This window comes from Mixophyes fleayi, chromosome 4, assembly GCF_038048845.1.
Source record: "Mixophyes fleayi isolate aMixFle1 chromosome 4, aMixFle1.hap1, whole genome shotgun sequence".
NCBI classification, from domain to species: Eukaryota; Metazoa; Chordata; class Amphibia; order Anura; family Limnodynastidae; genus Mixophyes; species Mixophyes fleayi.
In genome coordinates, this window is record NC_134405.1 from 6784089 (window position 1) to 6808306 (window position 24218).

At 45.1% G+C, this 24218-nt stretch overlaps 2 protein-coding genes across 2 annotated transcripts in view; one reads left to right on the forward strand and one right to left on the reverse strand.

The window, feature by feature from the left end:
* Positions 1–9464, forward strand: part of LOC142150978 (uncharacterized) — a 323275-nt gene extending 313811 nt beyond the window's left edge. Inside the window, exon 7 of the mRNA XM_075206194.1 lies at positions 4367–9464. Coding sequence (XP_075062295.1) covers positions 4367–6384 — 2018 coding nt within the window. The 3' untranslated portion in view covers positions 6385–9464. The remainder of the gene's footprint in view (positions 1–4366) is intronic.
* The window catches only part of LOC142150979 (uncharacterized), a 536473-nt gene that overhangs the window by 486851 nt on the left and 25404 nt on the right, over positions 1–24218 (reverse strand). The gene's annotated exons all lie outside the window — the stretch shown is intronic.

The following is a 24218-nucleotide window of genomic DNA, read 5'->3' on the forward strand; positions in this document are numbered from 1 at the left end:
GCTACCAGCATAGAGATCTCACCACTCTCCTCCTCACATCATATCATTGTGTGCTACCAGCCCAGAGATCTGACCAGTCTCCTCCTCACATCATATCATTGTGTGCTACCAGTCCAGAGACCTGAACAGTCTCTTCCTCACATCATATCATTGTGTGCTACCAGCCCAGAGATCTGACCAGTCTCCTCCTCACATCATATCACTGTGTGCTACCAGCAGAGAGATTTGACCAGTTTCCTCACATCATATCATTGTGTGCTACCAGCCCAGAGATCTTACCAGTCTCATCCTCACATCATATCATTGTGTGTAACCAGCCCAGAGATCTGACCAGTATCCTCCTCACATCATATCACTGTGTGCTACCAGCATAGAGATCTCACCACTCTCCTCCTCACATCATATCATTGTGTGCTACCAGCCCAGCGATCTGACCACTCTCCTCCTCACATCATATCATTGTGTTCTACCAGCCCAGAGATCTGACCAGTATCCTCCTCACATCATATCACTGTGTGCTACCAGCATAGAGATCTCACCACTCTCCTCCTCACATCATATCATTGTGTGCTACCAGCCCAGAGATCTGACCAGTCTCCTCCTCACATCATATCATTGTGTGCTACCAGTCCAGAGACCTGAACAGTTTCTTCCTCACATCATATCATTGTGTGCTACCAGCCCAGAGATCTGACCAGTCTCCTCCTCACATCATATCACTGTGTGCTACCAGCAGAGAGATTTGACCAGTTTCCTCACATCATATCATTGTGTGCTACCAGCCCAGAGATCTTACCAGTCTCCTCCTCACATCATATCACTGTGTGCTACCAGCATAGAGATCTCACCACTCTCCTCTTCACATCATATCATTGTGTGCTACCAGCCCAGAGATCTGACCAGTCTCCTCCTCTCATCATATCATTGTGTGCTACCAGCCCAGAGATCTGACCAGTCTCCTCCTCACATTATATCATTGTGTGCTACCAGCAGAGAGATCTGATCAGTCTCCTCCTCACATCATATCATTGTGTTCTACCAGCCCAGAGATCTGACCAGTATCCTCCTCACATCATATCAGTGTGCTACCAACCCAGAGATGTGACCAGTCTCCTCCTCACATCATATCATTGTGTGCTACCAGTATAGAGATCTGACCAGTCCCCTCCTCACATCATATCATTGAGTGCTACCAGCCCAGAGATCTGACCAGTCTCCTCCTCACACCATATCACTGTGTACTACGAGCAAAGAGATCTGACCAGTCTCCTCCTCACATCATATCATTGTGTGCTACCAGTCCAGAGACCTGACCAGTCTCCTCCTCACATCATATCATTGTGTGTAACCAGCCCAGAGATCTGACCAGTCTCCTCCTCACATAAATCATTGTGTGCTACCAGTCCAGAGACCTGACCAGTCTCCTCCTCACATCATATCATTGTGTACTATCAGCCCAGAGATCTGACCAGTCTCCTCCTCACATGATATCATTGTGTGCTACCAGCCCAGAGATCTGATCAGTCTCCTCCTCACATCATATCATTGTGTGCTTCCAGCCCAGAGATCTGACCAGTCTCCTCCTCACATCACATCATTGTGTGCTACCAGCAAAGAGACCTGACCAGTCTCCTCCTCACATCATATCATTGTATGCTACCAGCCCAGAGACCTGACCAGTCTCCTCCTCACATCATATCATTGTGTTCTACCAGCCCAGAGATCTGACCAGTCTCCTCCTCACATCATGTCATTGTGTGCTACCAGCCCAGAGATCTGACCAATCTCCTCCTCACATCATAACATTGTGTGCTACCAGCCCAGAGATATGACCAGTCTCCTCCTCACATCATATCATTGTGTGCTACCAGCCCAGAGATCTGACCAGTCTCCTCCTCACATCATATCATTGTGTTCTACCAGCCCAGAGATCTGACCAGTATCCTCCTCACATCATATCTTTGTGTGTTACCAGCCCAGAGATCTGACCAGTCTCCTCCTCACATCATATCATTGTGTGCTACCAGCCCAGCGATCTGACCAGTCTCCTCCTCACATCATATCATTGGGTTCTACCAGCCCAGAGATCTGACCAGTATCCTCCTCACATCATATCACTGTGTGCTACCAGCATAGAGATCTCACCACTCTCCTCCTCACATCATATCATTGTGTGCTACCAGCCCAGAGATCTGACCAGTCTCCTCCTCACATCATATCATTGTGTGCTACCAGTCCAGAGACCTGAACAGTCTCTTCCTCACATCATATCATTGTGTGCTACCAGCCCAGAGATCTGACCAGTCTCCTCCTCACATCATATCACTGTGTGCTACCAGCAGAGAGATTTGACCAGTTTCCTCACATCATATCATTGTGTGCTACCAGCCCAGAGATCTTACCAGTCTCCTCCTCACATCATATCATTGTGTGTAACCAGCCCAGAGATCTGACCAGTATCCTCCTCACATCATATCACTGTGTGCTACCAGCATAGAGATCTCACCACTCTCCTCCTCACATCATATCATTGTGTGCTACCAGCCCAGAGAACTGACCAGTATCCTCCTCACATCATATCATTGTGTGTTACCAGTCCAGAGATCTCACCAGTCTCCTCCTCACATCATATCATTGTGTGCTACCAGCCCAGAGCTCTGACCAGTCTCCTCCTCACATCATATCATTGTGTGCTACCAGCCTAGAGATCTGACCAGTCTCCTCCTCACATCATATCTTTGTGTGCTACCAGCCCAGAGATCTGACCAGTCTCCTCCTCACATCATAACATTGTGTGCTACCAGCCCAGAGATCTGACCAATCTCCTCCTCACATCATAACATTGTGTGCTACCAGCCCAGAGATCTGACCAGTCTCCTCCTCACACTGTCTGGTGCATCTCATTATCATCATCATCAGCAGCTATTTATGTAGCGCCACTAATTCTGCAGCGCTGTACAGAGAACTCACATCAGTCCCTTCCCTGCTGCATTGTAGCTTACAGTCTAAATTCCCTAACAAACACACACAGACAGTGAGAGAGAATAGTGTCAATTTGATTGCAGTCTACTAGTATGTTTTTGGAACGAGGGAAGAAACCGGAATACCAGGAGGAAACCCACACAAACACGGGAAGAATTGTATATTAACACTGTAATATTAATGTAAAATGCCAGATGATTCCCAGATGACAACACACACCCCATCACAGCATACATTTCACACAAACTCCACCTTCTTGCACACACAGTGCTATAATAACAGATCCGTGACTGCACAATAGCTCCCCTCCAGTATACATGAATACCCTGTACTGTTGCTTTTCATTTGATGATCTGTCTATGTTCGCTGATTTGCCCTTATGCTTTCTGCCACTTCGTGCTGTTGCCTATCTGTGTCCTGCTCCATTCTCCTACTCTGTCCTTGAGTTCTCCTCTGCTCTCTGCATGGGTTGAGAACTTAGAGTAGTGTAAAACCATGGCCAGGACTCGCTGCTAATTTATCTCATGTTTACGAAAGGAATATATACCGCACCAGGTGGGTCCTAATTCTACCAGAGGATTGATTCAGACCTTTATCCAGGAATTTTATATCACCATTATCTTGTCAATCAACCTGGGAGTGCTGCACCCACACAAATTCATCAATAAATACAGACAAGGAAAGAAAAGAGTGTGCATTTGGGGAACTCTGGGAACCATTTATTAAAACATATATCAAGTTTTATTGGTATGCATTAAAATAATATCTAATCCATCTCTTGTGGACAAAATTAGCGAAATATTAAAATATGAGTTTGAAATTGTAGACCAAAGAAATATACTGGTAAAACTTCAGTTATATACCGCAAGACCGTGCCACTCAGCCCTAGAGTATATAACATTCTATAGGTATAATTGAACCCATGTCACTATTTCTCAAGTCTTCCTATCACATCAGTTATATGGGCAATATATTATTTCCATCACCCAGATAGAAAGATCTGTAATCGCTTGTGGACCAAATCATAAAAATAATCTAGGATTCATCAATAGATATTGTTATCCCTTGTTCTCAAACTCTTCTAGGTATATTCTTATACACTCGCTTTGAAAAATGCATCATCATTATGTAAATGAATACACCCTCTTAAAAATCCATGCTTGGGAAATTTTAGTTGCCAAAGTCTGCAATTTGTCTGAAATATCCAGTGTGGCTAGATCTATGCAATGTGCTCGATAATGCAGTTTTATAAATGTAATGAAGTGTTCCTAGTTTGCAAATTGACATTAAACAGCTGGACTTCTTGAAGCTGCTCATAGTATCAACATTTTGGGCATTATACTCTGCATCTCAATGTATTTACATACATTTATTTTACTTTCAGCAGATGGATGCAAATGCAGAAATTTCTCTAAGGGACAACTCATTTTATCTACAGATTTTGAAGTAGAAGATAGGAACATAACACAAGAAACTTCTGGAGAAAACGCTGTTACCCTAAATATACATCCAATACTTCACTGTGCAGTTAAATCATCTGATCCTGCTGATAATGATGGAAGTTCTCCTGAAAACATAGATATTGTTAAGCATAGTACAGCTTATACAGATGATAAAATATTTCTGTGTCCTGATGGTGGAAAATGCTTTACAGCTAAATTATCTTTACAAAAACATCAGAGAACCCACAAAGGTGAAAACCCTTTTCAATGTTCTGAGTGTGGGAAATGTTTTACACAGAAATCAAATCTTGCTGAACATCTGAGAACTCACACAGGTGAAAAACGGTTTTCATGTTCTGAGTGTGGGAGATGTTTTACACTGAAATCAAAACTTGTCAAACATCAGAGAACTCACACAGGTGAGAAACAATTTCCATGTTCTGAGTGTGGGAAATGTTTTGCACATAAATTAAATCTTGTTGAACATCAGAGAACTCACACAGGTGAGAAACCATTTCCATGTTCTGAGTGTGGGAAATGTTTTTCAACTAAATCAAATCTTATTAAACATCAGAGAACTCACACAGGTGAGAAACCATTTCCATGTTCTGAGTGTGGGAAATGTTTTACTCAGAAATCAAAACTTGTGAGACATCAGGGAACTCACACAGGTGAGAAGCCATTTCCATGTTCTGAGTGTGGGAAATGTTTTGCACAAAAATCAAAACTTGTGAGACATCAGAGAACTCACACAGGTGAGAAGCCATTTCCATGTTCTGAGTGTGGGAAATGTTTTTCAGCTAAATCAAATCTTGTTGAACATTGGAAAACTCACACAGGTGACAAGCCATTTCCATGTTCTGAGTGTGGAAAATGTTTTACATCTAAATCATATCTTGTTGCACATCAGAGAAGTCACACAGGTGAGAAACCATTTCCATGTTCTGAGTGTGAGAAATGTTTTACATCTAATTCATATCTTGTTAAACATCAGAGAACTCACACAGGTGATAAACCATTTCCATGTTCTGAGTGTGAGAAATGTTTTACACAGAAATCAAAACTTGTAAAACATCAGGAAACTCACACAGGTGAGAAGCCATTTCCATGTTCTGAGTGTGGGAAATGTTTTACACGAAAATCAAAACTTGTGAGACATCAGAGAACTCACACAGGTGAGAAACCATTCCCATGTTCTGAGTGTGGGAAATGTTTTACACAGAAATCATTTCTTGTTGAACATCAGAGAACTCACACAGGTGAGAGACCATTTCCATGTTCTGAATGTGGGAAATGTTTTACATCTAAATCATATCTTATTAAACATCAGAGAACTCACACAGGTGAGAAACCATTTCCATGTTCTGAGTGTGGGAAATGTTTTACATCTAAATCATATCTTGTTGCACATCAGAGATCTCACACAGGTGAGAAACCATTTCCATGTTCTGAGTGTGGGAAATGTTTTACATCTAATTCATATCTTCTTAAACATCAGAGAACTCACACAGGTGATAAACCATTTCCATGTTCTGAGTGTGGGAAATGTTTTACATCTAATTCATATCTTCTTAAACATCAGAGAACTCACACAGGTGATAAACCATTTCCATGTTCTGAGTGTGGGAAATGTTTTACACAGAAATCAAAACTTGTGAGACATCACGGAACTCACACAGGTGAGAAACCATTCCCATGTTCTGAGTGTGGGAAATGTTTTACACAGAAATCATATCTTGTTGTACATCAGAGAACTCACACAGGTGAGAAGCCATTTCCATGTTGTGAGTGTGGGAAATGTTTTACATACAAATCAAGTCTTGTTAAACATCAGAGAACTCACACAGGTGAGAAACCATTTAAATGTTGTGAGTGTGGGAAATGTTTTACACATAAATCAAATCTTGTTGAACATCAGAGAACTCACACAGGTGAGAAGTCATTTCCATGTTCTGAGTGAAAGAAATGGTTTACAATCAAATCAGGTCTTGTTGAATATCAGAAAATTCATATAAGATAAAAACAATTGGACATGAAATTATGAACCACAATACTCTTAATATTGTAAAAGCAGTTGCTTTTATTAATATAAATTAAAATAGGCATAACTATATTTGCATAGTTTATATACAAAGTCTGACTGGAACAGATCGTTTATGTAAGGAACTGTTTTTCTATTAGATATCGTTCACACTGTCCACAGTAATTGCAGGATACTGAGTATTATATAAATCTGGTGATAGTTTGGAGATATAATGTAGGATCTACGCACTTTTACAGTGTGTTTGTTTATATGCTCTAATTGAAGGTGTGAGATGGTTCTTATAATTAGTTATGTAATCTGTTACTTTGTCACTGGGGATATATTTTGGTGTATCACAAATGTTGTACATGGAATTTTGTGATGCCATGCAGCTATTTCTGTACAGAGGCTCCCATTTGTATGGTATGTCCATGGCTAAGTGGGTATAAATGTGTCTGGACTTGTGGAATGTGGTTTAGTTGCGCTCATGCACTTTGCATTGTGCCAGCATGTGATAATGAGATTTTTTTTTGCAGGGCGAGATGTTTTAATAAGGTTCAAAGGCTGGAGACTGCTTGTTCATTGAGGTCTTCCCAATTTAACATGTGACTGCAAGGCCTTTATCTTCCCTACAAAAGGACTTGACTATCATGCATGCTTAGTGGGGAGGTCAGGCCTCGGCATATATTTGTAAAGGTGACAGTTTTTGCACATTCCAGACGAACCTAAAACCAGAACACACATTTTTAATGTCATATATACACATGTAATACAACCAGCCAAACACACAAATGTCATATGTAGTAAATACAGGCCTGATGTCCCCTCACTCATGCTTTATGGCATAAACGAGGCTTGAATGTGCTTTTTGGAGAACAAAAAGTAAAAGTTGACTTTCATGAAGAGGGTGGTCTAAACAAGTAGGCATGATTTTTATGGGTGGGTTTTACACTTTCCTCCTTGCACATTTTTGTTTTAGCTTGCGAAAGATTATGTATTTTGACAGCAGTTACCAAATGTGTGTATGTATGCACTAGGCAAATAAATAGGGGTATTTGTGTAAAATGATATGCTCTGTGCGGCTGATTTTTCCAGTTGGTAAATTTTCTTCAGTTGATCCAGCAATTTTCTGATTGGGTTTTCATGATTTAAAACGTTACTGTATAGGGAATCCTCATGTGCTTTCAGGTGCTGGATGGCTTGTACCTTCTAGATGTAAGAACCTCTCTCATCTTCTTTTTGGACTTCATTCAGGAAGTGAAGGACATTTCCTTAATAGACATCTTGATGGATTCTTACATTTACTTTTTGGACAAATTACATGGTGTTATGATGTCATTGGACACAGGAATCTGATTGCTTTCATCATGTTATAAAACATTTAAATGCTTCAGACCCCCAATATTCATGTAACAGGGAGAATTTCCTGGGGGGTGATATATTTACTATTATACATATTTGCTATAATATGGGACATGTTTGATTAAGGAGTTGTTGGCCCTTTCATCACCATTTATTTATATAGCGCCACTAATTCCGCAGTGCTGTACAGAGAACTCACTCACATCAGTCCCTGCCCCATTGGGGCTTACAGTCTAAATTCCCTAACATACACACACACACACACACAGAGACACACACAGACAGACACAGACTAGGGTCAATTTGTTAGCAGCCAATTAACCTACCAGTATGTTTTTGGAGTGTGGTAGGAAACTGGAGCACCCGGAGGAAACCTACGCAAACACAGGAAGAACATACAAACTCCTCACAGATAAAGCCATGGTCGGGAATTGAACTCCTGACCCCAGTGATGTGAGGCAGAAGTGCTAACCACCACGCCACTGTGCTGCCACTATGTGGTCTTTCCAGAGATCTGATGTGGATTTAGAATCTTTGTCAGGGTTATAGTTTAAGAAAAAATAGATGCACCAAAGCAAGGACATTGTGCCTGAACAAAAGGACAATTCTATTGTCATTAAAACATTCAAAAGGAGTGTGTGGCCTGAACGCCATCTTATCTGGATGTTTTTCAGCAGGGCTCTCCCTTTCAGTCTTATAATTACTAAAGTTTTGAATCTTGTTGAGACCTGCCTGCTGCCTGATTTCTCTGAGAACCTGTCAAGCATTGCTGGATGCAGAAAACGCAGCGGTTTAAGCAGTTTATGCTGACTTACACGCTGTTTCATCTGGCTGCTGCATGGGTGTGACCCCTGCGATCTGGTCGCTTTTTCTTTTCCCCCTGGCTGGCCCCCATGTTGCTTGTTGCCATCGGGACCCCTTCCTGCCGGCTCTCATCCAGTGCTGCGACCGAGACCCCCGAGTGGACTGCGGGCAGCCACTTCCGGTTCTCGACCGACCACTTCCAGTTCTTGAATTACCACTTCCGGTCCACGGCTGCAGGACCCAGACCACGGGGATACCCATATTGGAAGCTGGTACTCCCATACCACCTCTCTCTCAAGGTCTAAACTTAAGGGAACCACAGCTATATACAACGCAGGTCTATCCAGTCATACAGGGACCTACAGGAGTCTGAAGGTGGGCATTCACAGGACCAAGATCCTTTCTACAGAAGAGGTGAGAAACCGGTGTGCTTCTAATAACAGGGTTCAACATCAGCCCCTTGAACTGTTAGCCTGATCAAGCTCTGGAGATGTTTCAACTTGGGCTGTGCACACCATGCATTACACTATGGAGATGCTATAAGGACCTCCCCAATACTCAGCACTATCATCTACCATCTATGCTTACAAGCCCACAATTGTCTTAACGCACAATTCCTTGATATGCCATATACCTACCTGACAATTCAATTTCTCACCCATGCCTCCATGAATTTGAATTCAACATACGTTGTCTGATTGTGGCACAACAGGGCTTGTTGTTGCCTCGGCCTTCTGGACTCTCCATAACTTCTGATATTGTTTTGGGATTCCTTGCTGCGCCTCTCCCAGAGGGTTGGCTAAGATGGGTCACAGGAGAATTAAGGCCTCCAGGTCGGCAACGATTGTCTAATTATTATTATTATTATTATTATCGTTTATTTGTTAGGCGCCACAAGGTTTCCGCAGCGCCGTACATGGTACAAACAGTAGACTATACAGGGTAAAACAGTACAGGACAATAAACACAAAGTACCAGTACTTCAGAAACTCCAAGCAGGCAGATACAGTAGAGACGGAGCAGAAGAACAGGTATGGAGACAGGAGGGAAGATGGGCCCTGCTCATTCGAGCTTACATTCTAAGGGAGGGTAAACAAAGTCAGGCACAAAAGGGAGCCAGTGAAGCAACGGGGAGAGAGAAAGGGGGCAGGGGAGAACCAGAAGAGGTGAGAGGTTAAGTGGATGGTTGGTAGGCCTTAAGGAACAGGTGAGTTTTAAGTGCCCGCTTGAAGGAGCACAGATTGGGCGAGAGACGAATGGAGCGAGGGAGGTCGTTCCAGTGAAGGGGGCAGCACGGGAGAAGTCTTGGATTCTAGAGTGGGAAGAGGTGATCAGAGTGGAGGAGAGGCGGCGATCATTGGCCGAGGGCAGGGAGCGGGCGGGAGTGTGAATGGAGAGGAGGTTAGAGATGTAAGGGGCAGTAGACTGAGAGAGAGCCTTGTAAGTGGTGGTGAGGAGTTTGAAAAGGATTCTGTAGGGGAAGGGGAGCCAGTGTAAGGAAAGACAGAGAGGGGAGGCAGAGGAGGAGCGGCGTGAGAGGAAGATGAGTCTCGCAGCCACATTGAGTATAGAGCGGAGGGGGACAAGGTGGGAGCAGGGGAGGCCAGAAAGAAGGAGGTTGCAGTAGTCGAGACGGGAGATGATGAGGGCATGGATGATAGTTTTGGTGGCATCTTGAGAGAGGAAGGGACAGATGCGGGCAATGTTACGGAGTTGGAAGCGACAGGCTTGGGCAAGGGATTGAATGTGGGGGGCAAAAGAGAGAGAGGAGTCGAGAGTGACACCTAGGCAGCGGAGTTGGGTGACAGAGGAGATAGTGGAGTTGTTAACAACGATAGAGAGGTCATGGTGAGAAGGGAGCCTGGGTGGGGTAAAGACAATGAGTTCGGTTTTGGAGATGTTAATTTTAAGAAAGCGAGAGGACATCCAGGATGAGATGGCTGAGAGGCAGTCAGTTACACGAGAGAGGAGGGAGGAGGAAAGATCAGGAGAAGAGATGTAGAGTTGAATATCATCAGCATATAGGTGATACTAAAGACCGAAAGAGGAGATGAGAGCCCCAAGGGAGGAAGTATAGAGCGAAAAGAGTAAAGGGCCAAGAACAGAGCCCTGAGGGACTCCAACAGGGAGAGGGGAGGGGGTGGAGGAAGAACCAGACGTGGATACGGAGAAGGAGCGATTAGCAAGGTATGAGGTGAACCAGGCATGGACAGAGCCAGAGAGGCCGAGTGAAAGAAGAGTTTGCAGTAGGAGGGGATGGTCCACGGTGTCGAAGGCTGCGGAGAGGTCAAGGAGGATGAGTATGGAGTAGTGACCCTTGGATTTGGCTGATAGGAGATCATCAGTAACTTTAGCCAGGGCTGTTTCAGTGGAGTGGAGGGGCGGTAGCCGGATTGGAGAGGGTCAAGGAGGGAGTTGTCAGAGAGGTGTCTGGTGAGGCGGCTGCAGACAATCCGCTCAAGTAATTTGGAGGCATATGGGAGAAGAGAGATAGGGCGTTAGTTAGCAAGAGAGGTGGGGTCAAGATTGGGTTTCTTAAGGATAGGGGAGATAAGAGCATGTTTGAATGAGTATGGGACAACGCCAGAGGAGAGTGATAGGTTGAAAAGGTGTGCGAGGTAGGAGCAGGCAGTAGGAGAGAGAGAGCGAAGGAGGTGGGAGGGGATGGGATCAAGAGGACAGGTAGAGGGTGGAGAGGAAAGAATAAGGGAGCGAACTTCTTCACCTGATGTGGGGATGAAGGAGGACCACAGCTGGTTGATGGCGGGAGGTGAAGCGGTGGGGATGGGGGGAGAGTGGTGGGAGGAGGAGATGTTGCGTCTGATGGCTTCAATTTTGGAGGAGAAAAAGAAGGCGAAGTCAGACGCCGAGAGGGAAGGCGGGACAGTGGGAGGGGGGGGGAGAGGAGGGAGTTGAATGTGGCAAAGAGGCGGCGGGGGTTGGAGGACTGAGAAGAGATGAGCGACTTGAAGAAGAATTGTTTAGCGAGGGACAGGGCAGAGCAGAAAGAGGAGAGGATGAATTTGAAGTGAAGGACGTCAGCCAGGGAACGAGATTTCCTCCAGAGGCGTTCAGCTGTACGAGAGCACTTTTGGAGGGAGCGGGTGAGTTTGGAGTGCCAGGGTTGGGGAGTAAGGCGACGACGGCGGATAGAAGAGGCCGGGCGACGGTGTCCAGGGCAGTAGTGAGGGATTGGTTGTAGAGAGAGGACGCCTGATCAGGGCAGGCCAGAGAGGGAAGGGGTGATAGGAGAGTTTCAAGAGAGGCAGAGAAGGAGATGGGGTCAATAGCGTCAAGGTTGCGCCTGGTGAGGGTGGCTTTAGGCGAGGTGGGAGAAGGGGAGGAGGACAGAGAGAAGGAGAGGAGATGATGGTCAGAGAGTGGGAAGGGAGAGTTGGAGAAGTCAGAGAGATCACAGAGGTGAGAGAAGACAAGGTCGAGGGAGTGACCAAGACAGTGGGTAGGGGAGGAGGTCCACTGAGTGAGGCCAAGGGAGGAGGAAAGAGTGAGAAGTTTTATGGTGGCAGGGTCAGTACAGTTGTCAACAGGGATGTTAAAGTCACCCAGTATAATGGAGGGCAGGTCAGAGGAAAGATAGTGGGGGAGCCAGGCGGCGAAGTTGTTGAGAAAAAGAGAGGTAGGGCCAGGGGGACGGTAGATGACGGAGACACGGAGCTGAATGGGGGAGAAGAGCCGAATGGAGTGGACTTCAGAATTGTTTAAACCTAATTCTTCTGCATCATCTGGAGCAGTTCCCAAACTAGAGACTCAGGGGAAGTGGGTGCATCTATCCCAGTACCTGCACTATCCCCATCCCCTGCAACAAATTCACAAATAGAATATTCACTCATGAAAATAAAACAAAAATATATACATAGCGTGACACTGTGATACAATCAATTTAAATGTGTAATAAAGATTTATAAGCTGTTAAAAAAAATACAAATCTTCTGATTAAACAACGAAAATGTGTTCTTCATTTATAGATGTAATTTCAAATGTGTGTTAATATTGAAGCATCTTCAGCGTCAAGCAAAATTGTTTTTTAATAGAGGAGCCCCCTTTGTGCTCCACTTATAGGATATATACTTGAATAAAAGCCTCAAAAGGTATCTTTCAAAATATTCTGTTATTGATATATTCATGTATGTTAGTGTTGAAATATCTTCAACTTATGATAGATTCATTTCCAAATAGAAGAGTCCCCTTAGGTATCTCACGTACAAGATTTATCATTGGGTAGGAGCCTGAAAAGGTATCTTTAGAAGAGTTCCAATATTAATACTTCCAGTGTCGGACTGGGGCATGAAGGGCCCACCAGGGGACAGCAACGCTAGGGGCCCACCAAAGGGGGTGTGGCCAACCATCAAAGAGGCGAGACCAGACACTAGAGGGGGAGTGGTCAGCCCACAAAGGACAGCTAGCACAATAGTGTAGTATATAAAGAATGCAGTGTGTATAAAGAGTACAGTCTTTATCTGCACCTTAGATTGGGCAGAACAGTCACCAAAAATCGGAAAACTACAAGCCTCAGCATGCTTTACCAATATATAGCAGCCTATTGCTGGAAGGGTATGCTGGGACTTGTAGTTTCACAAAACCTGGAGTGCCACAGGTTAGCCAAGCCTGCACTAGACTTAGAACATTTGACAGACTGTCCTACCTGTTCTTGTCACCACCTGTGGCTGCTGGTTTCTTTAGCTGCGGCTTGTCTGGATCCTGGAATGTTGAGGGCCCTATTTGGAAAAAATAATGGGTACATTTAGAAAATTCTAACCAGCCCCGGCGTTAAATCAATAGGACCCACATTTAATACTTAGGACTTCCTCCAGCTCCAACATAAAAGTAATAGCATTCCCATTTAATAAACCTATTTCCCTCCCAACAGACAGCCTCTGCAATAAATTAATCACATTTACATATAATAAATATACCTATTTCCTGCAACCGTCACTGTCATTAAATAATTAATATTCACATTTAATAAATATACCTCATGCTCCTCATGCTCCTCAAACTCAGCCCCACATTCAATTAATAGCGCCCAAACCACCCCATCTTAAATTAATAGTCCCCACTATAAAATTAAATTGCCCCATCTTCACCCTACAAAGAAAATAGCACCCATTATTTAGCCACCACCTACCACACAAACATTACATTGCCACAAGCCCGTTGTGCCATCACACACACATTACTGTGCCCCTTCATCACCATGATGTGCCTCCTTATAATCACACTGCACCCTCCATGCTGCTTTTGCTCCACCCTTCTCCTGGCTCCCCTTCACACACTGCCATACTGTCTGTGCTCCCCCTTCACTCTGCCATGCTCCCCCTTCACTCTGCCATGCTCCCCCTTCTCTGTTCCATGTTCCCCCTTCTCTGTTCCATACTTCTATTTCTGTTCCATGCTCCCCCTTCTCTGTTCCATGTTCCCCCTTCTCTGTTCCATGCTCCCCCTTCTCTGTTCCATGTTCCCCCTTCTCTGTTCCATGCTCCCCCTTCTCTGTTCCATGTTCCCCCTTCTCTGTTCCATGTTCCCCCTTCTCTGTTCCATGTTCCCCCTTCTCTGTTCCATGTTCCCCCTTCTCTGTTTCATGTTCCCCCTTCTCTGTTCCATACTTCTATTTCTGTTCCATGTTCCCCCTTCTCTGTTCCATGCTCCCCCTTCTCTGTTCCATACTCATATTTCTGTTTCATGCTCCTATTTCTGTTCCATGTTCCCCCTTCTCTGTTCCATGCTCCCCCTTCTCTGTTCCATACTCCTATTTCTGTTCCATGCTCCCCTATCACTTACCTTTTCTATCTGCTTCTTCCTTTTCTTCTCCTCTGTCTTGCCGGCGCTCCTCACTGAACGTCGGACGGGATGACGTCACGCCCGGCATTCAGTGCGAACGGAGCCGGCGCTGCGGTCATGTGAGTTTTTTTTTTTTGTTGTTTTTTTTTACTATTAAAGTTTCTAGCTCCCCCCACCAACGAAGAGGGGAGCGATTCAGGGTCGGGGCCTACCGGTGGATAGTCCGGTCCACCGGCGGGCCAGTCCGACCCTGAATACTTCCATTTTTTGGTAAAAAACTATTTTTCTTATGCCAATGTCCAGCTGTAAAGAAGCCCAGAAGTGACAGGACTCTCCTCTCTAACTCCCTTCTAGAGAAGTTCCTAACTTCCCCGGCCTCCAGGCCCCAACACATTGTCACTTTCAATCCCAGAGATGCATAGGTCTGGAGATACCCATGACGGACCCGGAAGGTCCTCACCCTGCCACCTTCCATCCAAACATTAATCACTGTTACATAAGATTAGAATACTTGTGTAAAACTATTCATACATGTAGCTAACATTGGTCTGTGAGATAATTAGAAATGACACATGAATCCAGCAGTGAAATAGTTAATTTGACAGTGCAAAGAATTGAGACAACTGAATTTGTATAGAACTAGACTATGTACACATCATAGATAAGGATGACAGTGACCAGGAAAGCCAGACAGGAGTAAGGTAGTGATAGAAGGGAGGCATTGCTGTGGTGCTGCAGTGGTAATACAAAGCAGGTTACATAGATGTGACTGTTTTACAACTTGTATTAGGGAAACTTTCAAATAACTGTAATGTGAACACAATGGAAAACACCTCCCATAACCTGTAGGTCACCTATGTGTGTCTTGCTTGACTCCAGCATCCAATTAACCAGAAAACTGTATTTGCATTTAGTCTATATACCTCTCTTTGCAATTCTTAGACCTGGACTTTATAGTTAATGTAGAAAGGTTATAATGCACTTTAGCAGAAGGGCTGGATGATGCTGATAACGATCTATTAACCATACATTGAATCTATGTGATGTAGTTTTAAGTTTAAACCATTCATAGTCTACATATAAATGTTAATATCGTTATATATTAGAACTATATGAACAAAATAATATTTGAATCTAAAGCACCACTCACATAGTTCAACTAACCAATCAAAGCATTGAGATGTGACCGGTATTATCCAATCACTTTCCTTTTCTTTCATAAAATCCTAGCGCTGTGAAGCAGCGAGTATATACAAATACTATCTGACTGCTGAATAGTAAATCACAGCAGTTCTATAAGGTAGGATAGTGAATAACAGCTGAAAACTATCACAGCACTTACAAATAGCAGACAGACAAGTAATTACCAAGTCTTTCAGAGAATGGGGCAACATAGAACCTCTGCAGTTTTCATCAACCTTAATGTACATACTTGATAATAATTTTCTACTTATATTATGTAACTTAGGGTTTCCATTAGTACTCCACTGGTATCAGGATTATAAACTATGAATGAAAGGACTTGACAGAAGCTAATTGGCATCAGTATAGTGACCAGCACAGCCAATCAGAACTGTTCCTCGTGCCATTCATAACTTCATGTTATTAAATGCTTGTTACTATTAAGTACTAACACAGGATCTACATCAACACAGGATACTTCCAACATACATCAGAAGAACAATCATAGCACATGAAAGAATATATCAGACTCGGGGAAAACGTTGTATTTATAAAAGTTCATATTATGTACAACACCAATCACATATAAAGCAGGAGCTCCCTGCACTCAAACCTTGTCACAGGATAAAGTGTGACATCGTCCAGCTACTGACTTCTGAAAGGAGACTTGGGGCAGATAAGGGCTGCTGGTGAGTTAGTGTAACAGGGATACATCAGTAAGACTAGGGCTCCAAAGAGCTGCCCTGTTTTTATTTAGCATTCAGAAACAATGGAATATTCAGATCTACAAGATTAGTTTGTGAAAGGGGGAATTTCTTTAGTTGGCCAATCGTTTTCTTTGTTGACTACTGAGACAATCTTTAAAGGGTGCTGCTATTTTTGTTTAATTATAGAAAAGAGCAGCCCTCTCTCCTCAGGAAGTAATACTCTCAGTACCGCCTATCTCATTTCAGCCTTGGAGTAAAGCACTGCCCTGGAACTCTGATGGTTCTACCCCATGAGACCAGGGACCATCATCACTCTACAATGTCCTTGTCACTAATAATGTCACCCAACATGGTATCTTTCATCATCACAATTTCTCCTTGGCACCATTATAAAAATCTCTAGTCACTTCTCAGTGTTCCCGCAAATCTCTGCCGACAACACAAACATCTATATTTCCCGAAGAGTCTGAAAGTACTGGAGCAATGTGTAACACATCATGTGTAACACAGTCCACCTCCCTGCAGTGCTTTTATATTAAATTAATCTATGCCTTAAATCATAATGTTTTTATAATCTAATTTAATTACTTTACCTTCTTCACTAAGGTTTAATGTATGTCTAATATACATTCATGTATAGAAGGTTATCAGTGCACATTATACTGGAGTTAGGGTCAAGTAACTTCCACAGGAACGGAGTTGTCCCTGGTTTTAAAAAAAAAGTTCTCTGTGGAAGGGACATAATGGATTAAAGTGAATAAATAACACGATGTGACATGATTCAGAATTGAGCAGATCAGACTTATTTCAAGTTTTACATATTACAGAATCCTATGAACTACCGTATTTTTTGCTTCATAAGACGCACTTTTTTCCCCCCCAAAAAGTGGGGGAAAAAGTGTGTGCGTCTTATGGAGCGAATACTACATTGCACACCACCTGAGGCTACAGGACAACCTCCCGCTCTCGGCCTCCACAGATTTCCACCCGAACAAGAACCTCCTGGAGTGCAAGAGATGGGTGAAGAGGTTATCCCTGAACCTGTCCCAGCGGCCAGCAAGAGGCACCGTCCGAGCCTGCGACTTCAACATACATTTCCGCTCGTCAGGTGACATTTCCTCGCTGACGGTAGGTGCCAGCGGTTATCCCTCCGCGGCGGCTTTTTGCTTCCTGGAGGAGCTGATCCGGGAGTTCTCCTCATCCTACAATAGCCCCGCTATTGCTCTGGCTTCCAGACCTTATGCCTTCCTGGAAATCAATTCTCACACCATCTTCAGCCGGAGCGGATTTGCCGACTGAGTATTCGCGCATGCGCGGATCTTCTGTTGCCGGCAGCGGCTCTCGAAGAAAGGAGTTCTACAAGAAGCAAGGCTCTACAGCTGAAAGGCCCATCCGGAACGGAGTGTTTGAAGAGACATCCTGGGGAGGAAGGTAAGTGCACTACCCACCCTTCCCAGACCCTGGTACGGACTTTTATGAGACTGTAGTTACGGCATTACAATACATTCAGGACAAAGACTCAGGTGCTCCTTTATGCTATGTTTCACCTTCTGCTTTAATGTGTTTCATGTATTAGCCCACCAATACGTAAGACGGACCTTCCTGAGTTTGGGCTTGCGGAAATATAATTTATTTATTGAGCATTTTTCAAGTGGTTTTTGACACACCTATCCATTCAATGTATGATATGATCAACATCTTCACTTTTCCTCTATTGTGTGGCCTATCTGTACATATCCGTTTTTACTTACATTACTAGACAGCACTGTATGAGATTTAGTTCAGAATTTTTTTTTTCCTGTTTTCCTCCTCTAAACACTAGGTGCGTCTTATGGTCAGGTGCGTCTTATGGAGCGAAAAATACGGTACCTATATGTATGAGCTACTGCAGACTAAAGCTGGATACTAACTACAGGTTTTTCATCCAATAATTGGACAAATCAGCCGATATACGACCATTTGGTCAGATATTGTGTGAGTGTGTATAGTGACATGATTATCTAAAGTTGTCCCAAAGTGCCGATCATCGTTTCATTTGGTTGGTCGTACTGTTTAATATTTTCCGACCAATCACCTTCCAGTCCTGCAGTATGTATGCACTCTCATGACTGTCGGCCAATAGCTGATCTCAGTGTGACAGTTTCCATTGCAATATGTGACCGCTGTCATCTCCCTGCTGTGTATTCCCGTCTCCTTCCATGTGGGCTGTTACTTAGATGATGACAAGAGCTGAGGGGACATCTCCATGCTTGTCACCCTGTGTTCTCAGTGAGCGGAGCTGCCTGCTTCAGTTAGGATCACTGCCTCTGCCGGCTACCTGGCACTTCTGTGTGCACGGATAGATTATGATATATAGGTGAACGTCAGTTTTTATATGTACTATAATAATTGTTATCCAGTGTAATCAGAGTCATGGACAGAGACACCAGATCCCTAACCCACCACTGCCGTACACGGACACAGCGCACATCACATGCCAGTTATTGATGGAGATCACTTGTGAAATTAGTTTGATTTTCGCTTTTATTGTTACCAGAGAACAACCTAAAAATTTCTCAAACATCGGCACGTCAGACACATTGTGTAGTGTATGCGGGAAGCATCTGTATGAGTAGGTGTCAGTGTGGTTTTACAAAAATGTATATTATATATGTATATTTCATCTATACGGAACTGTTCCTGGAATATAATTAGTAGCACTTTAGTTCATTACAAGTGTTATTCTGTGCATATTCTGTAGGATAAAATCTTGATAGTGGTTTTCTATGAGTAAATAAACTTATAAAGTGCACTGGAGAGAATGTATAGAAAAACAGTGACAGTAATATGTCTTCTATATCTTACAGTAAGTAATGTTTTCATTGTCAGTACTGGGCGGCACGTTGTCCGAACATTCAAACAGTCCGACTGCAAGAGATGTACAGGAGCCGCTAATCCGTGTGTGCAGAAGGTTTATGACAGCACTTGATAAGGCTTCTTTTTTATCTACAGCCATCTATCCAAAAGAAGACAATCGTGTTATAGAAATGCACTTAAAGTGGACAGATCCCCTCTCTCTCTCTCCCACTCACTGCAGTCTGTCCTTTTGCTGCGTCTCTCCAGCAGACAATGTGAAATGTCCAGTTTAGTCGCCCACATCTGTGACCTGTCACTATTCTGGGGAATGCCGATAGTGTAATAAAATAAAGCAAATCCATACAAAACGGTGCGCTTGTAACATAGATTTGTTGCAACAGGCTGCAGACCAGACCACACAACACATCTCTAAGCGCTGCGACAAAGGAGAAGGACGCGACAGGAGACAAGCTAGACACAGGCTGCACTTTAGTGAGCTGTCATAACACACCAGTCCTGCAATGTCGCAGTCCCCCTGCCACACATCCCAACCTGCTCAGTCTAACCTGCATTACACAGGACAACACTCCTCCTGGGGAGAGTTACAGAGCCTGCATCACACAGGACAACACTCGTCCCAGGGAGAGTTACAGAGCCGGCATCACACAGGACAACACTCGTCCCAGGGAGAGTTACAGAGCCGGCATCACACAGGACAACACTCCTCTTGGGGAGAGTTACAGAGCCGGCATCACACAGGACAACACTCCTCCTGGGGAGAGTTACAGAGCCGGCATCACACAGGACAACACTCCTCCTGGGGAGAGTTACAGAGCCGGCATCACACAGGACAACACTCCTCCTGGGGAGAGTTACAGAGCCGGCATCACACAGGACAACACTCCTCCTGGGGAGAGTTACAGAGCCGGCATCACACAGGACAACACTCCTCCTGGGGAGAGTTACAGAGCCGGCATCACACAGGACAACACTCCTCCTGGGGAGAGTTACAGAGCCGGCATCACACAGGACAACACTCCTCCTGGGGAGAGTTACAGAGCCGGCATCACACAGGACAACACTCCTCCTGGGGAGAGTTACAGAGCCGGCATCGCACAGGACAACACTCCTCCCGGGGAGAGTTACAGAGCCGGCATCGCACAGGACAACACTCCTCCCGGGGAGAGTTACAGAGCCGGCATCGCACAGGACAACACTCCTCCCGGGGAGAGTTACAGAGCCGGCATCACACAGGACAACACTCCTCCTGGGGAGAGTTCCAGAGCCGGCATCACACAGGACAACACTCCTCCTGGGGAGAGTTCCAGAGCCGGCATCACACAGGACAACACTACTCCTGGGGAGAGTTACAGAGCCGGCATCGCACAGGACAACACTCCTCCTGGGGAGAGTTACAGAGCCGGCATCGCACAGGACAACACTCCTCCTGGGGAGAGTTACAGAGCCGGCATCGCACAGGACAACACTCCTCCTGGGGAGAGTTACAGAGCCGGCATCACACAGGACAACACTCCTCCTGGGGAGAGTTACAGAGCCGGCATCACACAGGACAACACTCCTCCTGGGGAGAGTTACAGAGCCGGCATCACACAGGACAACACTCCTCCTGGGGAGAGTTACAGAGCCGGCATCACACAGGACAACACTCCTCCTGGGGAGTTACAGAGCCGACAACACTCCTCCTGGGGAGAGTTACAGAGCCGGCACTGCACTCTGTCCCCATCCTCTGCTCTCTGTCCCCATCCTCTGCTCGCTGTCCCCATCCTCTGCTCGCTGTCCCCATCTTCTGCTCTCTGTCCCGCTGTCATCATCCTCTGCTCTCTGTCCCCATCCTCTGCCCCGCTGTCCCCATCCTCTGCCCCGCTGTCCCCATCCTCTGCTCTCTGTCCCCATCCTCTGCTCTCTGTCCCCCACCTCTGCTCTCTGTCCCCATCCTCTGGCCCGCTGTCACCATCCTCTGCACTCTGTCCCCATTCTTTGCTCTCTGTCCCCATCCTCTGCTCGCTGTCCCCATCCTCTGCTCTCTGTCCCCATCCTCTGCTCTATGTCCCCATCCTCTGCTCTCTGTCCCGCTGTCATCATCCTCTGCTCTCTGTCCCCATCCTCTGCTCTATGTCCCCATCCTCTGCTCTCTGTCCCCATCCTCTGCTCTATGTCCCCATCCTCTGCTCTCTGTCCCGCTGTCATCATCCTCTGCTCTCTGTCCCCATCCTCTGCTCTATGTCCCCATCCTCTGCTCTATGTCCCCCACCTCTGCTCTATGTCCCCATCCTCTGCTCTATGTCCCCATCCTCTGCTCTCTGTCCCCATCCTCTGCTCTATGTCCCCATCCTCTGCTCTCTGTCCCGCTGTCATCATCCTCTGCTCTCTGTCCCCATCCTCTGCCCCGCTGTCCCCATCCTCTGCTCTGTCCCTATCCTCTGCTCTCTGTCCCCCTCCTCTGCTCTCTGTCGCGATCCCTCTCACTCTGCCCCGCGCTAGGCGCCAACCATAAAAAAAAAGAACACAGAGACTTACCAATCCGTCGGGCGCCGGGACCCAGCAGCCTCCTCTCTCCAGCAGCTTGTTACTGACGTCGATGTTCAGTGACAGCTGCGGGAGGGAGGAGGCTGCTGGGTCCCGGCGCCCGACGGATTGGTAAGTCTCTGTGTTCATTTTTTTTTTTTTTTATGGCTGGCCCGCGGCACCCCAGTGACAGCGCCGCGGCACCCCAGTGACAGCGCCGCGGCACCCCAGTGACAGCGCCGCGGCACCCCTGGGAGCCGCTGCGCACAGTTTGGGAACCGCCAGTCTATAGGGATATTAAAATCTCCCAAGAACAGGGAGGGAAGGTCAGAGGAGAGAAAGTGAGGGAGCCAGGTGGCAAAGTGATCAGGAAATTGGGAGACAGGACCAGGAGGACGGTAGATAACAGCAACACGAAGGTGGACTGGGTGGAATAGGCAGATAGAGTGTACCTCAAAGGAGGAAAAAGAGAGGGAGGGTTCAGGGGGACGAACCCGAAAAGAACAGCAGGAGGAGAGAAGTATGCTGACGCCACCACCTTGCCGTTCCCCAGGTCTGGGTGTGTTGGAGAAGGACAAGCCCCCGAAAGAGAAAGCAGCTGGAGAGGTAGTGTCATCAGGGGATAGCCAGATTTCAGTGATGGCAAGCAGGTTAAAGGATCTAGAGATAAAGAGAGCATGGATAGAGGTCAATTTGTTACAGACTGATCTGGCATTCCAGAGAACACAGGATAGTGGAAGAGAGTGAAGAGGAGAGATGTGGATGAGATTGTTGGGGTTGCTCGTCTGCAAGGGTGAGCAAGATATGGAGCGAGGGGAATGACAGGAAGAAAGGGTTGGAATTGGACGAGACGCAGAAATAAGAGGGGATTTGTCAGCAGACAGAAGATGAGGGGCAGGGGAGCAAGAGGTGGGGGAGGAGTGGAGATGGGGCAGATAAGGGGGTTTATGAATGGGAGAGGCAGAAGGTAGGAGTGATGTGAGGGAGAAGATTAGCTGGGGGGAAAGAGAGGGAGGAGGTAGGTAGGAGCAGATTGACGCTGAGAGAAGAGCAGCGAAGGGGACAAGAGGGAAAGGGTGTGAGTGGGGAAAGGGAGGAGAGAGGAAAAGATGCAAGAGGGGGCAGCATGTTAGTTCAGGGGCCCAGAGGCACAGAAGAGATGAGAGGAGTGAAATAGGGAGGGGGATGGGAAGTGAGAGGGGGGAGTGAGGAGGAAGTATATGGAAAGGTTGGACATGGAAAGTAGGGGGATAGAGGGAGAGGACAGAAGTGAAAGAGGAGTAAATCATGATAAAGCTAGAGAAGGTGTGGAATAGAGAGTTGAAAGAATTCAGAAATCAAGAATAGTAAGGTCTTACAAGCGTAGTGAGGAAATGGTGAGAGCACAAGAGGTGAATAAAAAAGAATGCAAAGGTAGAAGAGAAAAGAGGAAGAAGAGATGTAAAGTATGAGTCAGGGAATAAGAAGCAGAAAGGACAGCAGAGATAGCAGATGGGTGGGTTTAGAAAAAACAGTTAGGTGAAACAGTATCAGGCATGATTGGAAGGCAATAGTATAAAACAAGGCATAATACAAGGTGCATTGAGCTGGTTATACAAATCCACAGGACAAGAGGGAGCCAGTTCAAAGTTCAAGCTAAGTGGAGCAACAGTGTGGTTTAAAAGTGGGAATGCAAGCAGCATAAGAGGAATCACCAAGTCATAATACTGCAGCAGCCTGAATAAGTGTGAGAAACAGTTCAGCAGGGAGAGTCCAGGCAGTTAGCAGTCCAGGTGGTGGAGGATATCAGAGCTCAGGCTGATTGTGGAATGTTGTCTTCAGGTAGCAGTGTTTGCAGGTAGAATGTTCTCCTCTTGTATATCTCTAACTGTACTAGTTAATCCACTTGTAAGAATTTCACTTAGAAGAATTCTCACTAGCTAACAGCCTAATACTGCTGTTTAAATAGGTTCAAATAGCCATGTGACCACTTTCATGAGTTAACCCCCACTAATCACACACTACAAACAAAGTAATAAAATTCTTAAACAAACAAATAGAGGGTAACCATACCATATAAACTACAATATCTGCACAATTGATCTTTTAGAGATAGCTTGAGCAGTGGTAGAATGAGATATTTACCATATAAACTACAATATCTGCACAATTGATCTAACTTATGATATAACTTATATATTTGTAGCTATGATTAAAAATTAGAGATGTTACAGTGAGTGAAGTGTTTAAACAGGAGATTAACATTTACAGTGTGTCTATGAATATTGTTAATACTTTCTATAGTTTCTTATATTAATGTCCTTTTTGCTTTTCAAAAATACAGTGGAAATGAAGAATTGAGAAGAATCACTGGATTGAGGTAATTGTACATTAACATTAAAGCTAGTGTTTTTAATTATGACAAAATTAATAAATTAAAAATAAATTTACACATATACAAACGAATGCGTCTGTGCAATGCTTACGTGATAAAATGAACTATGTTTTAAATAATAATTGGTTGTGTGTAAAACAGTGACAAAATGTTAATATAAAAATAAGAAAGAATTTGAATAA